The sequence below is a fragment of the Lycorma delicatula genome, chromosome 4 (assembly GCF_047948215.1).
Source record: "Lycorma delicatula isolate Av1 chromosome 4, ASM4794821v1, whole genome shotgun sequence".
NCBI lineage: Eukaryota > Metazoa > Arthropoda > Insecta > Hemiptera > Fulgoridae > Lycorma > Lycorma delicatula.
In genome coordinates this window covers 142944058-142959765 of record NC_134458.1, presented here as the reverse complement: position 1 = coordinate 142959765, position 15708 = coordinate 142944058, and the positions used below count along the sequence as shown (strand labels likewise).

At 30.5% G+C, this 15708-nt stretch overlaps 1 protein-coding gene across 1 annotated transcript in view; it reads right to left on the bottom strand.

The window, feature by feature from the left end:
* The window catches only part of ebo (exportin ellipsoid body open), a 47046-nt gene that overhangs the window by 26719 nt on the left and 4619 nt on the right, over positions 1–15708 (bottom strand). The window contains exons 2-7 of the mRNA XM_075364300.1: positions 12852–13055; positions 9596–9793; positions 9297–9462; positions 7409–7563; positions 1971–2128; positions 1171–1398 (exon numbers count right to left, since the gene is read on the bottom strand). Of these exons, the coding sequence (XP_075220415.1) occupies positions 1171–1398; positions 1971–2128; positions 7409–7563; positions 9297–9462; positions 9596–9793; positions 12852–13055 (1109 nt within the window). The remainder of the gene's footprint in view (positions 1–1170; positions 1399–1970; positions 2129–7408; positions 7564–9296; positions 9463–9595; positions 9794–12851; positions 13056–15708) is intronic.

The window sequence follows — 15708 nt, the reverse complement described above, 5'->3', positions numbered from 1 at the left end:
ACTCATTGAACACTCCTACACAAAAGATTAATAAATAATAATAAAATGAACAAAACAAAAACTATTACAGATTGACAAATATATATAGAAAGAGAAAATTGTTTACAAATTAAATAAATTAGACATACTGTAAGCTTTCAGAAAAACAAAACAAAGGTTATTATAACACAACATAATCACCAAAAGCCCCCCTCGAATATATTAACTAAATTGGTCTGAGTGCACAATGTTCTGTGATGGTCAAAATACAGCTTCAAAGCAAGATAAACAATGAACACTTAATAAGCACTAACCAACAACACTCTTTGACAACATTCTAAATACATGTGTTCCTCACACAAGAAAACTGTTAGTAACAACTTCAGCTGAAGCCAGGGTGAGAATTCAACGGGTGGTAACAGCCACTGAAGAAAATCAGAAGAGTGATTGAACATGTTAAGTTTTGAAAAACTATATATATTAAAATAGGTGTGGTCTGATGAATTGGTTTAATAAGCTGATAATATTAACAGTTAACCCTATTTTTAACCATTTAATTTAACAAAGAAAATTGTTAATATTTTTTAATAACTACAAAAGCATACATTTTATAAAATCAGAATCAAGCACAAATAATATAAAAAAAGTTTTACAACAAAAATATACAGCAAGAATAACATCTTAATAAAATTAAAAATTTATGCAAAAGATTAGAATAACATATTCCATTCAGCTCCACTTTATACAAATTCATAATACTACTACAGATTTCATTTGTGACAATTATTTTGCTCTATCTTTTTATGGTAAATGTTTAAAATGCAGGTATTGGTAATCTACTACAATCTCATAATGCTATACAAGATTTTTTTTTGCAATTTTTACGATTTTAGTTTTACTTTTGAAATTTAACATATAAAATATAAAAAAAACAACTCTTTCATTGAAAATTATGAATAAAATTACAACCACAATAAGCAAAATCAAGACCAATGATGTAGATACATACTTACACGTAGATTGGGAGTTTAACATTTTATCCCTCAAAAAACTAGGACAAACATGGCAGTACATAAGCAAAATAACAGTAATGAACCTTCTTTTTCATAATTCAGTAACTAAACAGAAAGCTATGAAGAAAAAATTGTCTAATTTATTTTTATATAATTAAGTTGTAAATAATATAATTACCTTTCAATATGGTGAGCTTCTTTTGAGTGAAGGTAATCTACAAAGCTAAGCCAAGATTCTAAACATTCATAAAACATACTATCAACAGTCATTAAATGGAATGTATATCGAAAGAAATTGCTAAGGAAATCAAAAATAGGGAAATTATGAATTGACGACTCTAATCTGTTCCAATGTTGTGATATTGTTAATCTTACAAATTCAGTTAATTTTAATAAGTAACTGGAACTGCAACAGAAAAAAATAAATAAAAATTAATAGCTATGAGTAATAACTAAATGTAAATATTAATCAATTTAGTCTAAGTCAAACTATATTATTTACAAGATAATATAGATCTCAATTGTCTAAGATTTAGAAATGTAAGTATTGTAGGCAAACTGATAAAAGTCACATATCAACTCTGAAAATGACATAACCATTCCAAAAATAGAATACATTCAATGCAAAACTTACATACTTACATAAATATTTTTATTTTTTTTTTTAATATTTAAATAATTCATTAATACATTGACCACTGTATGAATAAAATGTAATATTATATGAAATATAAACTACCAAAACATAGTAATTGGATAAGTTAAACTTATATTAACTTCCAATAACTGGTATCCCGTATCTTAGGTTGGTATTAAATTCTATAGCTATTACGTTAAAACATACTTTTAATTTGAAACTATGTTTTATAATTTGAAATTTTGAGACAAAAAGCCAATGGCATTTTTAAAATATATTTTGACTATTAATCCTCTAATAAAATATATAAAGAATATCCATATTTACTAAAAATATCTTACTTTTCTTCAAGGTCAAGATCTCTTTTCATTAAAACTGCTTTCAACAATAAATTACCATGGCAACAAATAGAAATAAGTGATGGTAGGAATGAATAAGGAACCCAATTTTTGTAAAGTAACTCATTGATAGTTGATAAAGCTTGGTCCCCTTTTGAATCCTAGAACAAAAAAAATAAATAAAATAAACAACTAACTTAATTTATATTTAATCACAAACATCACTAAATGAATACTAGGAAATAAACTCATAACAATATTTAAAAATTATAACACTAAGTGAATCCATGAAAAGCGAGACTTGATTCCTCATTAGCTGCCATGAGGAATCCTAAATAATGCTTTATTTTTATGAACAAATGCCTTGACACAATTTAATTAAATTTTGCCAACAAACTGCTTTGCTATTTTTAACAAAATATGAGGTGCATCTGGAAAGTAAGTACAATTTCCTTTATCACCACCACAGTGCTGCAATCAAAGCTCTGAGCATGTGGGATGCATTCTTTCATTCATTGGCTTTAGATAGACATTATTACAAGTACAGCAACATTTGTTTACAGCTGATTAAATATCATTTGTAAATATTCATGTCAATTGAGAATGCCAATTGTGAAATTAGGGAGTTATTTGATTTTTACGTGAAAGAAATGTCAAGCTGACTGATATTCATTGGCCAATTAGTTAAGTTTACGATAAAAACAATATGAGTGATGGAATGGTTAAAAAGTGAGTGTAGCAATTAACAAATAAGGAATGTAGTAATGCACATGACAAGCAAAGGATTGGGCGCCCTTCTGACATGAATATTTATTTGGTTGTATAAGTGGATGTAAAAATTAAAGAAAAACCAGTAATTAATGATTTCTTTACGTATTGAGTTCCCTGAAATTTAACGAACAGGTTTGCATAAATCATAACATAAACCCAGACAACCACAAACTCTGCTTTAGTTTGGGTGCCTAAAGAGTCAAGAATTACAAAGGTTGAGGAAAGTGTTTACACGTGTACTCCTGGTGTTTTGTGTTTTATTATGTGCTTTTGTTGTGCGTGTCTCGTAGTTGAAGTATTGTTGAAGAAACACACAAGTTTGGAACATTTTCCTATGAGTAGTTTTTTAAATATTACGGTTTTTTTTCTTTCTTTTTTGTACGTGTGTTTGTATAGACTGACGAAAAGAGAGGTTAATTAGGTCCGCCAGATTTGGTGGGATCTTGACTAATGGGAGTCTGCTAGGTTTGCAGGCAATATTACTACTGTTCCAACCTCTTTTGTTTTGAAGAATTTTTTTCCTAAGTGTTAGAGTAGTGTTTGGAGTGTTAAAACAGTTGTTTTCAGGTACTCTGACCTCCTTTAGGGATTGCGTGCTGCAGCACGCCTTCAGCTCAAGGGAGTCAACTACTAGCAACTTCACTGATGGAGTGGTGTCTGGAGATAAACAAAAAGACTGTAGAATGAGAAGCTGATCAAATAAATAGATTATGATGCTGGCTGAGAAGAAGTCAGTCAAGAAGAAGGTGGGTATCACACAAGAGATGATGAAATACATGAGGGAGCTCATTAGTGTTAGTGCCACATTAACGAAACATGTCGAAAAAAGTCATATGGCCCAAGAGTTGAAGAGGAGGTAAGGAATGACGAACTGACATCTTAGTGAGGGCAAAGTGGGACAGGGAATGGTTCCAGAGTACTGTGGAACTGAAGGACCCTGTCTTTGATGAAAGAGAGAAAGACCTAGCAGTGGTCTTCGATCTGGCCAAGCCCAAGAGCAAATCTTCAGAGGCTGTATCTCAAGAACACATGATTTGTATTCGAAGGGGTTGCTGAAGGTGGGAGAGTTGCTTGCTTATGCGAAGACAACAACTGTCCTATGAGGGGACGATGTGCCAGATTACAACCAGAAGATGTTTACCATTGTTATCGATTCATCAACTGGGGAGGATAACATCACCCACCTCAGGAAGAGAGTGGCTGATATTTTTACAGGTCAAGCAAGACATTGTGTATGGGGTGGAGGAGGGCGACGCGACTTGTGACTAGGAAGATTCTGGAATATGCAGGCCGCCGGAACGACTGTTTGATGGGGATATACATCAGGAGAATGGAGAAGGTCAAACACAAGAGAGACAGGTCTGTAAGCAAGACACTGGCTGATAAAGCCAAAACATTGGTGATTAGGGCGGCGGACAGACAGGACAAAAAAATGTTTGTGGATCTCCTCAGAGGTCAAGGGAGGAGTCCAGGAGGGGGAGCCAGAGATTCACTCTGTCCGTAAGGGACAGGGAGAAGATCTCTTGATTAGGGCAAGGGATGAGGCAGAAGGGCCTGAAATACTGTTAAAAAACTACTGAAATACTGTTAAAGGAGTCAAGGTTTCTATAAAAAAGGGATAAGAAGAATAAATATTAGAGATTTCGATGCGCTTACCAGTAAGGTGATTACGGCAGTCAAGGATATAGCTGGACTAGGATGAACATGAGCAGGCTATTAGGTTGAGGAAGGCCCACTCGGGCTCATTGTTGATGAACAGCAATGAGGTGGAGAAGCTGCTGTAGATGGGATGTCTGTGTGTCGGGATGGTGTCCTGCAGAGTGACTCCAGACACTGAGCAGGAAAGATGTTTCAGATAATGGGACCTTGGCCACAAGGCTTCTAAGTGCCAAGGTCCAGACAGGTCAAGAAAGTTTTTCAACTGCGGAAAGAAAGGTTACTTCAAGGCTGGATGAAGGGAACCACAACATGTAAAACTGTGGCGCAGAGGACCACAAATACAGAGGTTCAATATGCAAATCGCAATGAGGATATTGCAATTGAATGTCAAACTTTCATGGCAATCCCATAATCTTTTGTGGACCATAGCCAAAAAGCCCAGGGCAGAACTCTTTTACTGGTCTCAGAATCAAACTGGAGTGTGGTGAGTGGCAGAGGTTGGCATACAAATGTGGAATTTACATGCGCTGTTGCCATGGTGCCTAGGCAGAATGCGGTTGGTGGTAGAGGTGGCGGAAGAGGATTTGTTTTGATTCAGGTGGATGGTGTAATGTTCTATAGTCGCTATGCTTCCCCCAATATTTCACTAGAAGAATTCTCAGATATGGTGGAGGACCTATCTGCCGATATGAGGACATGAAGAGGGCCACTAGCCATATGTGGAGAATTTTATTGGTTGACTTCTTGCCGAGAGGTGAGACTATAAATACTTTACTTTATGTGATACTCTCAAAAAAAAAATGTAATGTACAATCCAAAAATAAGACAGGTATGCTCAGTCATGGGTTTTGTTACTTCACATGTCCACATGTTGCTGGTGAAACTCAAAATCTGAATAAAACATTTGACTGGGAGCAATTGAAGCATCCACCTTATAGTTGTGACTTGACCTAGAGTGACTCACTTGTTTCTCAACATTAAGTGATCCCTTGCTGGCCAGCTTTATGATGATGCCAATGAGAAAATGCTTATCTTCACTTTGGTGCCATTCTTTGAGGTAGAAATTATGTTGAAAAGTAGTTATGCTAAAAGTTATGCTCTTCCATATAATAAAAATACTATTCTGTTGAAAGTTGTGTATTCTTTAATAACAAATCTTTCTGGATGTACCTTGTACCTACATAAACAATGTAATATTTCTAATCGACTTTTCAAAGAAAAGTACTGTATTACTTTCAGAATCATGGTTTGGGAGGGTGGGAGGTGAAAAATAAATTTCTCTATACAAGATAAACCTACATATAGACCTACAAGATTAACCTATATATATATATATATATATATATATATATATATATACATATAAGTAAATTCTTTAATTTACTTTGTAATTCTGTGTTTGGGTTGTTCAAGTTGGTTTTTGATTAAAAAAATACAATATATAGGTACAGGGAAATATGGGTCTTATAAGTATTGACTTATAAAAAAAACTTAAAAAAAAAAAATATATATATATATAGATTTACTTTTTATATATAGGCCTATATATAACATTTTGTGGGTTGAAAATATTCATACTACTAGATCAATTTGACTGAATTTAGATATCTGAAATTGTGCATGTGAAAATTTGATGAAGATTGAGTCGTTCTTGAGTTATGCTCAATTTACAGTAAAAAAAAAAAAAAAAAATAGAGGTTTTGTTCATTGTGTAGTGGTGTATTTTTTATACACATTCATTTATGCAATGAATCACGGTGTTGAGTGAGATGAAACTTTATATTTTTTTTATTGTAGTGTTTTTTAAACTGTAACTATTTTATATGGATCAAATATTTTTTTTATTTACATAATATGAATTGAAAGCTCCTCCTCTGGAATTTTACTGTACTATGATGCTATGGAACCAAAAATTTACTTTAATTGCTCAATTGTAATTCCAGTTATTTTTATTATAAAACACGTTCAGGCCATTTGGAACATTGTGGAAGGTGACTGCCACATAACCATCACTGAAATTGCATCAGAGGTGGGTAAAAGTGTTGGGAGTGTGCATACAATGTTGTCAGACACTCTTGCATACAGCAAAGTGTCAGCAAGGTGGAATTTACATATTCTCACTGAGGCATAGGGAAGTATCTGGAAAGACATCTATTAATGGCTTCTGAATTGCTATGAGGAAGGAGAGTAATGTTTAGACTGTAGTGTGACCTGCAATGAAACGTGGACCCACCACTACACTTCAGAACGCAAGAGAACAAGTATGGTATGGAGGAAAAGTGGAGAGCAAGCACCGATCAAGGCCATGAAACACTTGTCAGCCAGAAAATTTTTGGCAATTGTGTTTTGGGACTCAAAAGGTGTGCTGCTAATTGATTTTGTGCATTTTGATTTCCTCCTTACAAAGGAAGGTAAATGCAGCATACTATTACCAGTTATTGGATGACATCAGGATTGTTTTTTATAACAAATGACGCCAGCAACTGATTCATAATGTCTTCATTTTCCATGACAATGCACAGCTCAATTAAATTTAAAAATAAAAATTTCAAATTTAATTCTAAATTTAATAAAAGTACTGAAATGTAATAAGTGTGAAATGAGATTACATAATTGCAAAATATAATAAAAATACAGGTTTTAAATTCTTTAAAACTATTTTTCTTCAAAATGATCATTTTTTTTATTAGAAAGTTATTAAAATTCACAAAGAATAAATCATTAAACTATATTTTTGAAAACATTTTTATAAAAACTTAGTATAAGACAAAAAAATAATGCCAGGAGAGTTATAAGTTCTAAAATGGACAACAAAAGGTTCCAAATTATCATATTTTATACATTATTAAATTTGACAACAGGTACATGATTCATTATGTGATGTGGTACAATTTTAAATAAATAATTAAGTCTAACCAATATAAGAAAATATCATGTATAATATAAAATTATATTTACACTAATATACAAATAAAAAATTACATTCAAAAATAACTAAATCCACATCATACCATTTTAGTAGCAATGTCGCAAATTAAATTTAGAAGATTTGGAGAATTGATGTTTTCTAAAGACATCCAAGAGAATAAGTGACATATAGCATGTAATCCAGTTAAAATAATCTCTTCCCCAACATTTGTCATTCCTCGTAACCTCTGAAGCAAATCTAAAAAAAAAAAATCATTTATAATTTTTAATAAAATAACAGAAGTGCCAACTTGTAAATCATGTATTTTAATTCTCTTTAATTTTCTAAAAATCATTTAGTTATAAAGCCATTTCAACTTTTCTAAATAACTATGTTTCAGATAACAATAGATTGTATTTAAACAAAAAAAAAATATATATATATATATATATATATATATATATATATATATATATATATATATATATATAATATATTAGTAAATTAAATATATGATCAATAAAAAAAAAAAATTATGAATATTTCTATTGCAATGTTGGTTCAATATATTATTGGGAGTACAGAAAAGACTTATTGCCGTAAACTTCTATTTATTTTCCGTCCATTTTTCCTTTACAATCAATAAGTGTTAAAGTTCAAATTAATAATTTTCTAATGAAAGTTATGAAATATTATAAAACTTATATACATCAACAAAGCCAACTAACTGCAAGTAGAACCTAATACAAGAGAACCAACAATCCATTGACTTATGACACCTGTAACTTAAGTTTATATACACATGGGCTGATTCCGTTACGTCACAGGTCTACAAGTATAAAAATAGTATCAAAATTTTCCTGTTTTGCATGAATTATCATTATAAATTAAGAGAATTCATAAGCTACATTATTTGTAACTAAAACACTACTAATTATATGACCCAATTTTTTTTTATTCCTATTCCAAAAAACTTAAAATAATTTGCAATTATTTGTCCTTGAATGTTTTGAATTTAATAACATGAAAGTTAACTAGAAAAAGCTAGGATAGCTTTTTCATTAAAAAAATAGCTCTTTAAAAGCTTTTTTTATACAAAAAATAAATCTGCTGGTAACAAATATAGATTTATGAATTGGTAAGAAATTTTAAATAATATATATATAATATTTATATGTAATTCAGGGCTTCGTTGTGGGATCACATGTATAATAGGAAAGTCAGTAATAAAAATACACAAATTCTAATTTGATATTTCAAAGAACGTTGAATATTACTTAAGCTAATATAGAATAAGATGAAGTTTTAAGGACAAGCTGAAGATGAAATAAGTTTGTGATGGTAACTTAACAAAGAAGAACAAGATGAACCATATATTATGATATCAATAGTTTTAATAGTTTAATAGTTTAATTTTTTTTATAGATGTGCATAGGATAAAAATAGTAAAGAAATGAAAGGTTATAATATATGAAATAAGTGAGTATGAAGGATGTAGAAATTACTGTCACTAAGAAACTGGTAAGTAATAGAGAAGTGCATCAAAACAATCCAGCAATGACACAAAAAGAAGTAAAATGACAAGAAAAATTTTAATTTAAGTACACAACTAAGTTTAAAAAAGTAAAGACATTGTAATTTGTATATGCATTTAGTGAAATACCATATGACTAAACAATTTTACTTTAGTTAGGATTTTATATATAATGATCAGTTTGATTGATTAACATAAAGAAAAAGAAGTAAATAAGCTTCATTGATAAAAATCTACCAAACCTTCCATTTAACATATTTGGAATTTTGAAAAAAAAAAACAATATTAATTATCAAAATATAATAAATAGTGACAGTGACTAATGCCAAAAAGTATTTAAAAGTAAAAACTTTTGAAGTGACAAACAAAATCTAAAATGTTGGTCACATAAAAGGTTTATAGTTTTTAATAATTTTCATTGCAGAGTGTCATAGACAAAAAAACAAAGCAAAAATACCAATAAGCAAGTTGAAAATCTGTGGAATGTAAGCAAGAAGAAGGCACTTGAGTTCATCTTTTCTAGCAACATTAATATCTTCTCTAGGGCAAATAAGCTCTTCTGATGTGGTTTGTAGGAATAACAATCCTAAGATAACAGTTTTTTCATTTTGTGACTGTATCAACTGAAAAACAAAGAACAAATACAAAATTATTTCAGTAAAATACTTATTGTTATTATATAGGAAAATTACTAAAACAATTTTTTTTTGTTCATGCTAATATTCGTAAAAAATAAAAATAGCTAGTAATACTTACAGATATGATATTTGTTAAAAAATTTGGATAGAAGTGCGGCCAATCATATCGAGCAATATCGACTACAAGTTTTAGCAGTTTATTGCGTATAAATGGAGGGACCTTATCATGCTTATCAAGGCAGCATTCATATAAAAGTGAAGTCATTTGCGATTTCTCTTCGGCCATTAACGTTAACCATTTTTTTGTAATTATTGTCTGAAAAAAAAACTTACATGTTTATCCAATAAAAAAAATTCTAATTGTTAATTAAAACAAATATTTTTTAGGAAAACCTGAAATACATTTCAAAATTGCCTATCTTACTCAAGAAAATTAAAACCTGAATTATCCATAATGAGCTATAAAAGATTTAAAATGTAATATGCAAGTACTCACATCTTCTCTTTGTACAAGATACACCATATTTGTACAATAAAACAATACAAATCTTGTAAAATTTTGTTTATATTATTTGAACAAACAACAAAATCGGTTCTACAGTGTATAAAATTTCCAGTTTCAATTTAACATAAATGTTACTTTTTCTTTTATAACAGGAAGCAATAGAGTATGGAGCAGCCTACAAATATTTCAAACTGAAAGGAGAGCAGCCATCATAATTTTATTTGTAAGAAATTTGACACAACTCAAACCATTTAAACATACAAACTTAACCCACATTAATCTACCATAAATTATATACGTTTCTCTGAAAAAAAAAAAAAAAACAATTAAAATTTAGGTTACATGAACCACAAGGGCAGAAATAGATCTGTGGTATTATGCCAGGGAGTGAGAAGAGATTATTAGGCAACCAAAGCAAAATTATTAATCAGTAATATGTTTCCAACTCGAGAAAATATTTCACAATCATTGCTTAGAATTCATTGAAGTTATCTTCCAGGTAGGAGTGTGTCTTTCTTTTTCCTGTTTAGCCTCCGGTAATTACTTTTCAGATAATACTTCAGAGGATGATATGTATGAGTGTAAATGAAGTGTAGTCTTGTACAGTCTCAGTTCGACCATTCCTGAGATGTGTGGTTAATTGAAACCCAACCACCAAAGAACACCGGTATCCACGATCTAGTATTCAAATCTGTGTAAAAATAACTGACTTTACTAGGACCTGAATGCTGGAACTCTCAACTTTCAAATCAGCTGATTTGGGAAGATGCGTTCACCATTAGACCAAGCCAATGGGTTAAGTAGGAGTGTCTGTCTGTCTTCTATATTACCAGGTATTTCCATTATCACTTTCCATTTACAATTATTTTTACATTTGTAATCAAATAAAATAAGTTATTTAGCTTTAGTTTTCATCTCATTCCAATTAATAATTATGCAGGCAACCAGTACTGAATACTATTCAATACTGGAAAACAGAAAAAACATCAGTTGGAAACAGCAAGTAAACATTAATTTTACATATTTCATTTATTTTATTGCATATATAATTAGTATTCACCGAACATTTATGGAAAATTCTACATTAAAACTTAAGCGAGAGAAAACCTTCTACAGCCAATCTCATTTCATTTATATGAAATGTTAATCAGTTAATGGAAAGGGAGGTCAAACAGTTTCAGCAACAGATGATTCCAAATGAGCAGTCAATTATTCCCTTAATAAGTGTACAGAAAGAACTGCTACTTCTTGTGAAGTTTCATCCAGGGCAGCTAAAAACTATCAGTAAAGAAAAGAACAGAATGTCAGCAGGCAAAAGTTCATTTCACATCAAAAAATATAAAGAGGAAAGTACGCTTTATACTCAAGACGGGTTCAGTAAGTGTCTAATACGATAAATTGTTTACAATTTCTGATTAAAAAAAAAGGTGCTTCCTAGATATCATTAACCATTTGTATGATAACCTTAAAACAAGCCTATTAATTTACAAGATGATGATAGTCAAATTTTTAGCTGTTTAGAATTATGATAGATAAAAACCAATGGAAATTACCTCATAAAAAAAAAAATACAAGAACAAAGGATAGTTTATTTAGGTTCTGTAAATTACTACAAAGCGGACTACCCCATTGTATATTTAGATTAAACTAACATTCTATTTTCTCATGTCTAAAATAAAATGTGATTTGACAAATCTGAAAAGTACATACATCATACTGTATCAAAAGCCATAATCATGGTGGCGAGATTGAGCTCATACAGAATGCAATGCTCATTAGAAAATATAATGGCAAATCAAGTGAGGTTATTGTAATATAAATTTTGAAAATGTTACATATTGGGTGAAAAATTAACTCTTTACAAGCCTACCAATAAAACTAGAAAAAGTACAATGATATCTTGGTTGCAGAAGCAGCACTTACCATTTGATCCTAAGATACTTAGACCTGAACTTTACAAAATAATAAATAGAAAGAAACAAAGACATAAGGCATTAATTTTGAACTGCCTTCCCCAAGATCATGGTAACACAGCCATCCAATCAACTGCTACAATAGTGTCCAACTTAAACCCCATTGAAATGATGTGGGTAAACATAAAGGATATGTGGCCCAATGAAATGTCAACGTCACATTAAACAATACAATTCATTTGTGATGAAAGATTTTCTAATATAAGAGAGTGAGAATGGTTACCAATTTTTGAAAACATGAGAAAATAAATACTTTAACAAAGAACACATAGTTGTAGGATTTGCTATCAATTTACAAGAAAATAACAATGATTTGTCCACAAGCAAAATATATTTTGATGATAAAGCTACAACTACTTCAAACAATTGTTTTCTTTTTTAGATGACTGGCATCAAGTGATTTGGTTATTTTTCCCTATGAGAATGGAGATTTGTGGCATATGAATAGTGGCATGCCTGACTGATTTGAACTCAAGACCTCTGGATGAAAGGCTGACACTACTACTCTGCTACAGAGATCAGCAACTGTTTCATTAAGATTAACTGAGAATAGAAATTTTTATGTTATAAATATGATCCAAAAGTAGAATAAAATTGAATGTGAAATAAAAATAAAATAAATAATAAAAGTTTTGCATATGTTTTTGCATGAGCAGTAAACTAGATACAATAGTTCCCTACAGGAATCTTTAGACTAGTTTATTACAAGAAGTCTGAAATGAAACTTAAAATTCAAACTTCTGTAGACATCAGGAAAATACTTATAATACATCAGTCAATCAATAGTTAAAATAAAAAATCACACGATTCAAATTTGTAACATTAATTTTTAAGTAGGAAATAACTGAAATCAATTCAACAGCACAATAAATGAGTAATGAGTTCTAAATGTTTACCTCTAATGTCGCCAAGCAGAACATTGAAACATATTGATTTGATGAATTGTTCATAAATTGTAAACACTGTTTCCAAGCACCCTGTTGTTTAGTAAATGATGCTAACGTTAACTCAATGGTTTGCTTCTTTTCATTACTAGTACAGTCATCAAAAAACTGTTCTAAAAGACTTTCTAAAGTCCTCAATGATTCTTCATTAACATCCTGCAACAAAAATGTTTTACTCATCAATTATTGATAATGGGTAAAACAAGACACAGTAAATGTCTTGTCTTTAGCCAACGTTGTGTTAGTGTGTGCTATTCTGGCTTTCATTGAATGTAAATTAGCATAGATATTCAAAGAAGAAGAAGATAGGCTTGTCTTTAGCCAATAAGCTCTTCAACTGTAAATTTGATTTTTATGTAATACCATGTAGGTAGTCACCAGCTGCCACCGTCCTTAGTAGTCACCATAATTAACAGCTGCCATACTGACTACTAAAAACTCTCAGTAAAATGCTACAGATCAAGCAATAGTAGCAGCTGACATGATTCAATGTTGTTATTTAATGAAGAAGGAAAACAGAGGATCAATCCATGTACAGATTACCACTGGAATAGTTTATTATTAAGCACAAGACTACTGGATTTAAGAATGTCTTCAGCAATTATCAAAGAGCAGGCAAGCTAGTTTTATTATTTAAATTTTTAATTGAATAATAAGAGCTTCATCAGCTTCATTTGCTGGAATAGCAAAGGCTGAAATACAATTAAATATGACTAGGAGTCTACTATATTTAAATACAGATTGCCTGCAAAATAAGATTGTAAGATTTGAACATAAGTTGAAGTAAACAGATTTATAGCTAAAATTTCAAAGATACTAGTATCAGATAGATAGAGACTTATGTAGAAGGATTTGCAGAACCACTTGTCTTTTGTGTTCAGCATTCTTAGAAGTCCAAAGAGTTGGTGATAAAACAACAAAACTATCTCATGCACTATTGGTAGTTTGGAACTCTTTTATATTGCTTAAAAAATGATTTGTGAAGCAATTTATCCATGTTAAGACACATTAAATATCTTACATGATCTTTGAATATCTATGCTAATTTACATTCAATGAAAGCCAAAATAGCACACACTAACACAACGTTGGACTGACAAAATTTCTTCAATCTGACCACTGATAGGTAAACTCCGAGGGTCATAAGAGTATGCTGGATCATATTTTCCCATTGCCAACTACTCCCACTAAAGATTCATATTCTTGTCCATGTCCACTAGTTTTAACACTATATCAATGTAAAATGAAATTTCTTTTACGTTTTAAGATTAAATAATTATGTAAAAACAATCTGTTTTTGTAAAAATAAAAAGTTTGATTTTATAGATTAAATTAAGTAATCAGGTGGCCTGAAAATGGAAATGTCATGGAAAATTCATTTGGAAGGATCACCTACAGTAAAAGAGTTCATTATTTCTTTTTTTATCTTTTATCTTAACCTTAAAGATTGCTATTAAGCTGGAATTCTAATTCTTCACTCATTTTTGATTATTCTAAATGTTAATTATGTTTTTAATCTTTCTGCAATATCAGAATGAGTTATAAGTTTAGTTAAAAAAAAAAAAAAATTTCTGCTAAACTTTGATCTGTTTTGTTTTAAATAAATTTTGACTAAATAAAACTTTTACTTGTTTTCATTTGACTACTCATTTAACTTTATACAAATTAAATTCTGTATAAATTAAAAGAAGAAATGTTTTTACGGGAGATTACAGACGATTCAGTTCAAATCAATTTTTTTTACATAAAATAACTAGTTTTGGCTCATAATTTATGTCTCACTAATTTAACAGCATTATTTTATTGTGAGCACATCAAGGAAAAATGCTTGGGTAGATGTAACTAAAAAAGTCATTCCAAGATATTAACTTTTCTGTTTATTTTCAATGTAAGATACCCTAAAATTATTTCTTTTTTTAAGAGATATTGACATATACAATTATATTATACCTAAAAATTAAGTCATAAAAAATAACCTGATATGTTTAATAATATCATCAATCCCTTGAAAAAGAAAATTTGCATACTACTTGTGCAGAAATGCACTGATTACTTGTGTAGAAGTATTTTTACACTGCTGTGTATAAATGTGTGTACAGTAGCGAACAAATTAATCTGAACACAGTATTTTTAACACAAAATTTTATTTTTAAAAGAAAAAAATGTTTAATAATCAAACTTATTCAAATTTAATAGTTTGTGTCCTTTGTTCTTGATTATCTCATTAATCTTCTTTGGCATTGATTCCACTAAGGTAGAACAATGATTTTTGATTTCTTCATCTTGAAACCAAACCTGTATCACTAAAATAATAAGGTCAGTTTTTGTGCTACAATTCAATTTCCCAAGTCTTCTTTTTATTATGGCCCATAAATTTTCAATAAGATTCAGGTGAGAGGAGTACCCTGGCCATGAGAGCACTCAAATGTTTTGGTTTTTGAAGAACTCTTCTGCTTTCTTTGACATGTAACATGGTGCAAGGTCCTGTTGGAAAATGAGTTCTGGGTTCTTCTGCATAAGTGGGACTATTTTTCTTTGGCGTATGCTAATATATATAGGTCCGATTTCATCATCTCATCCATAGGCATAAGTGCTCCTGGCTCTTCATGTGTAAAACATCCCCAAAACATCTTTTTAGCTGGGTGTTGTGGGAGCTTGTTGCAGGTGTGCTTGCGTAGTAGTTTTCTCATCTACTGACATACGAATGTAGGCTACTGTCTTCCCTTGACAAAGAAATTAGTCTGGTATGAAAAAGTAACTTTCTTCCACACCTCAAAAGTCCATTCTTTACGTTCCTTTGTCCATTGAA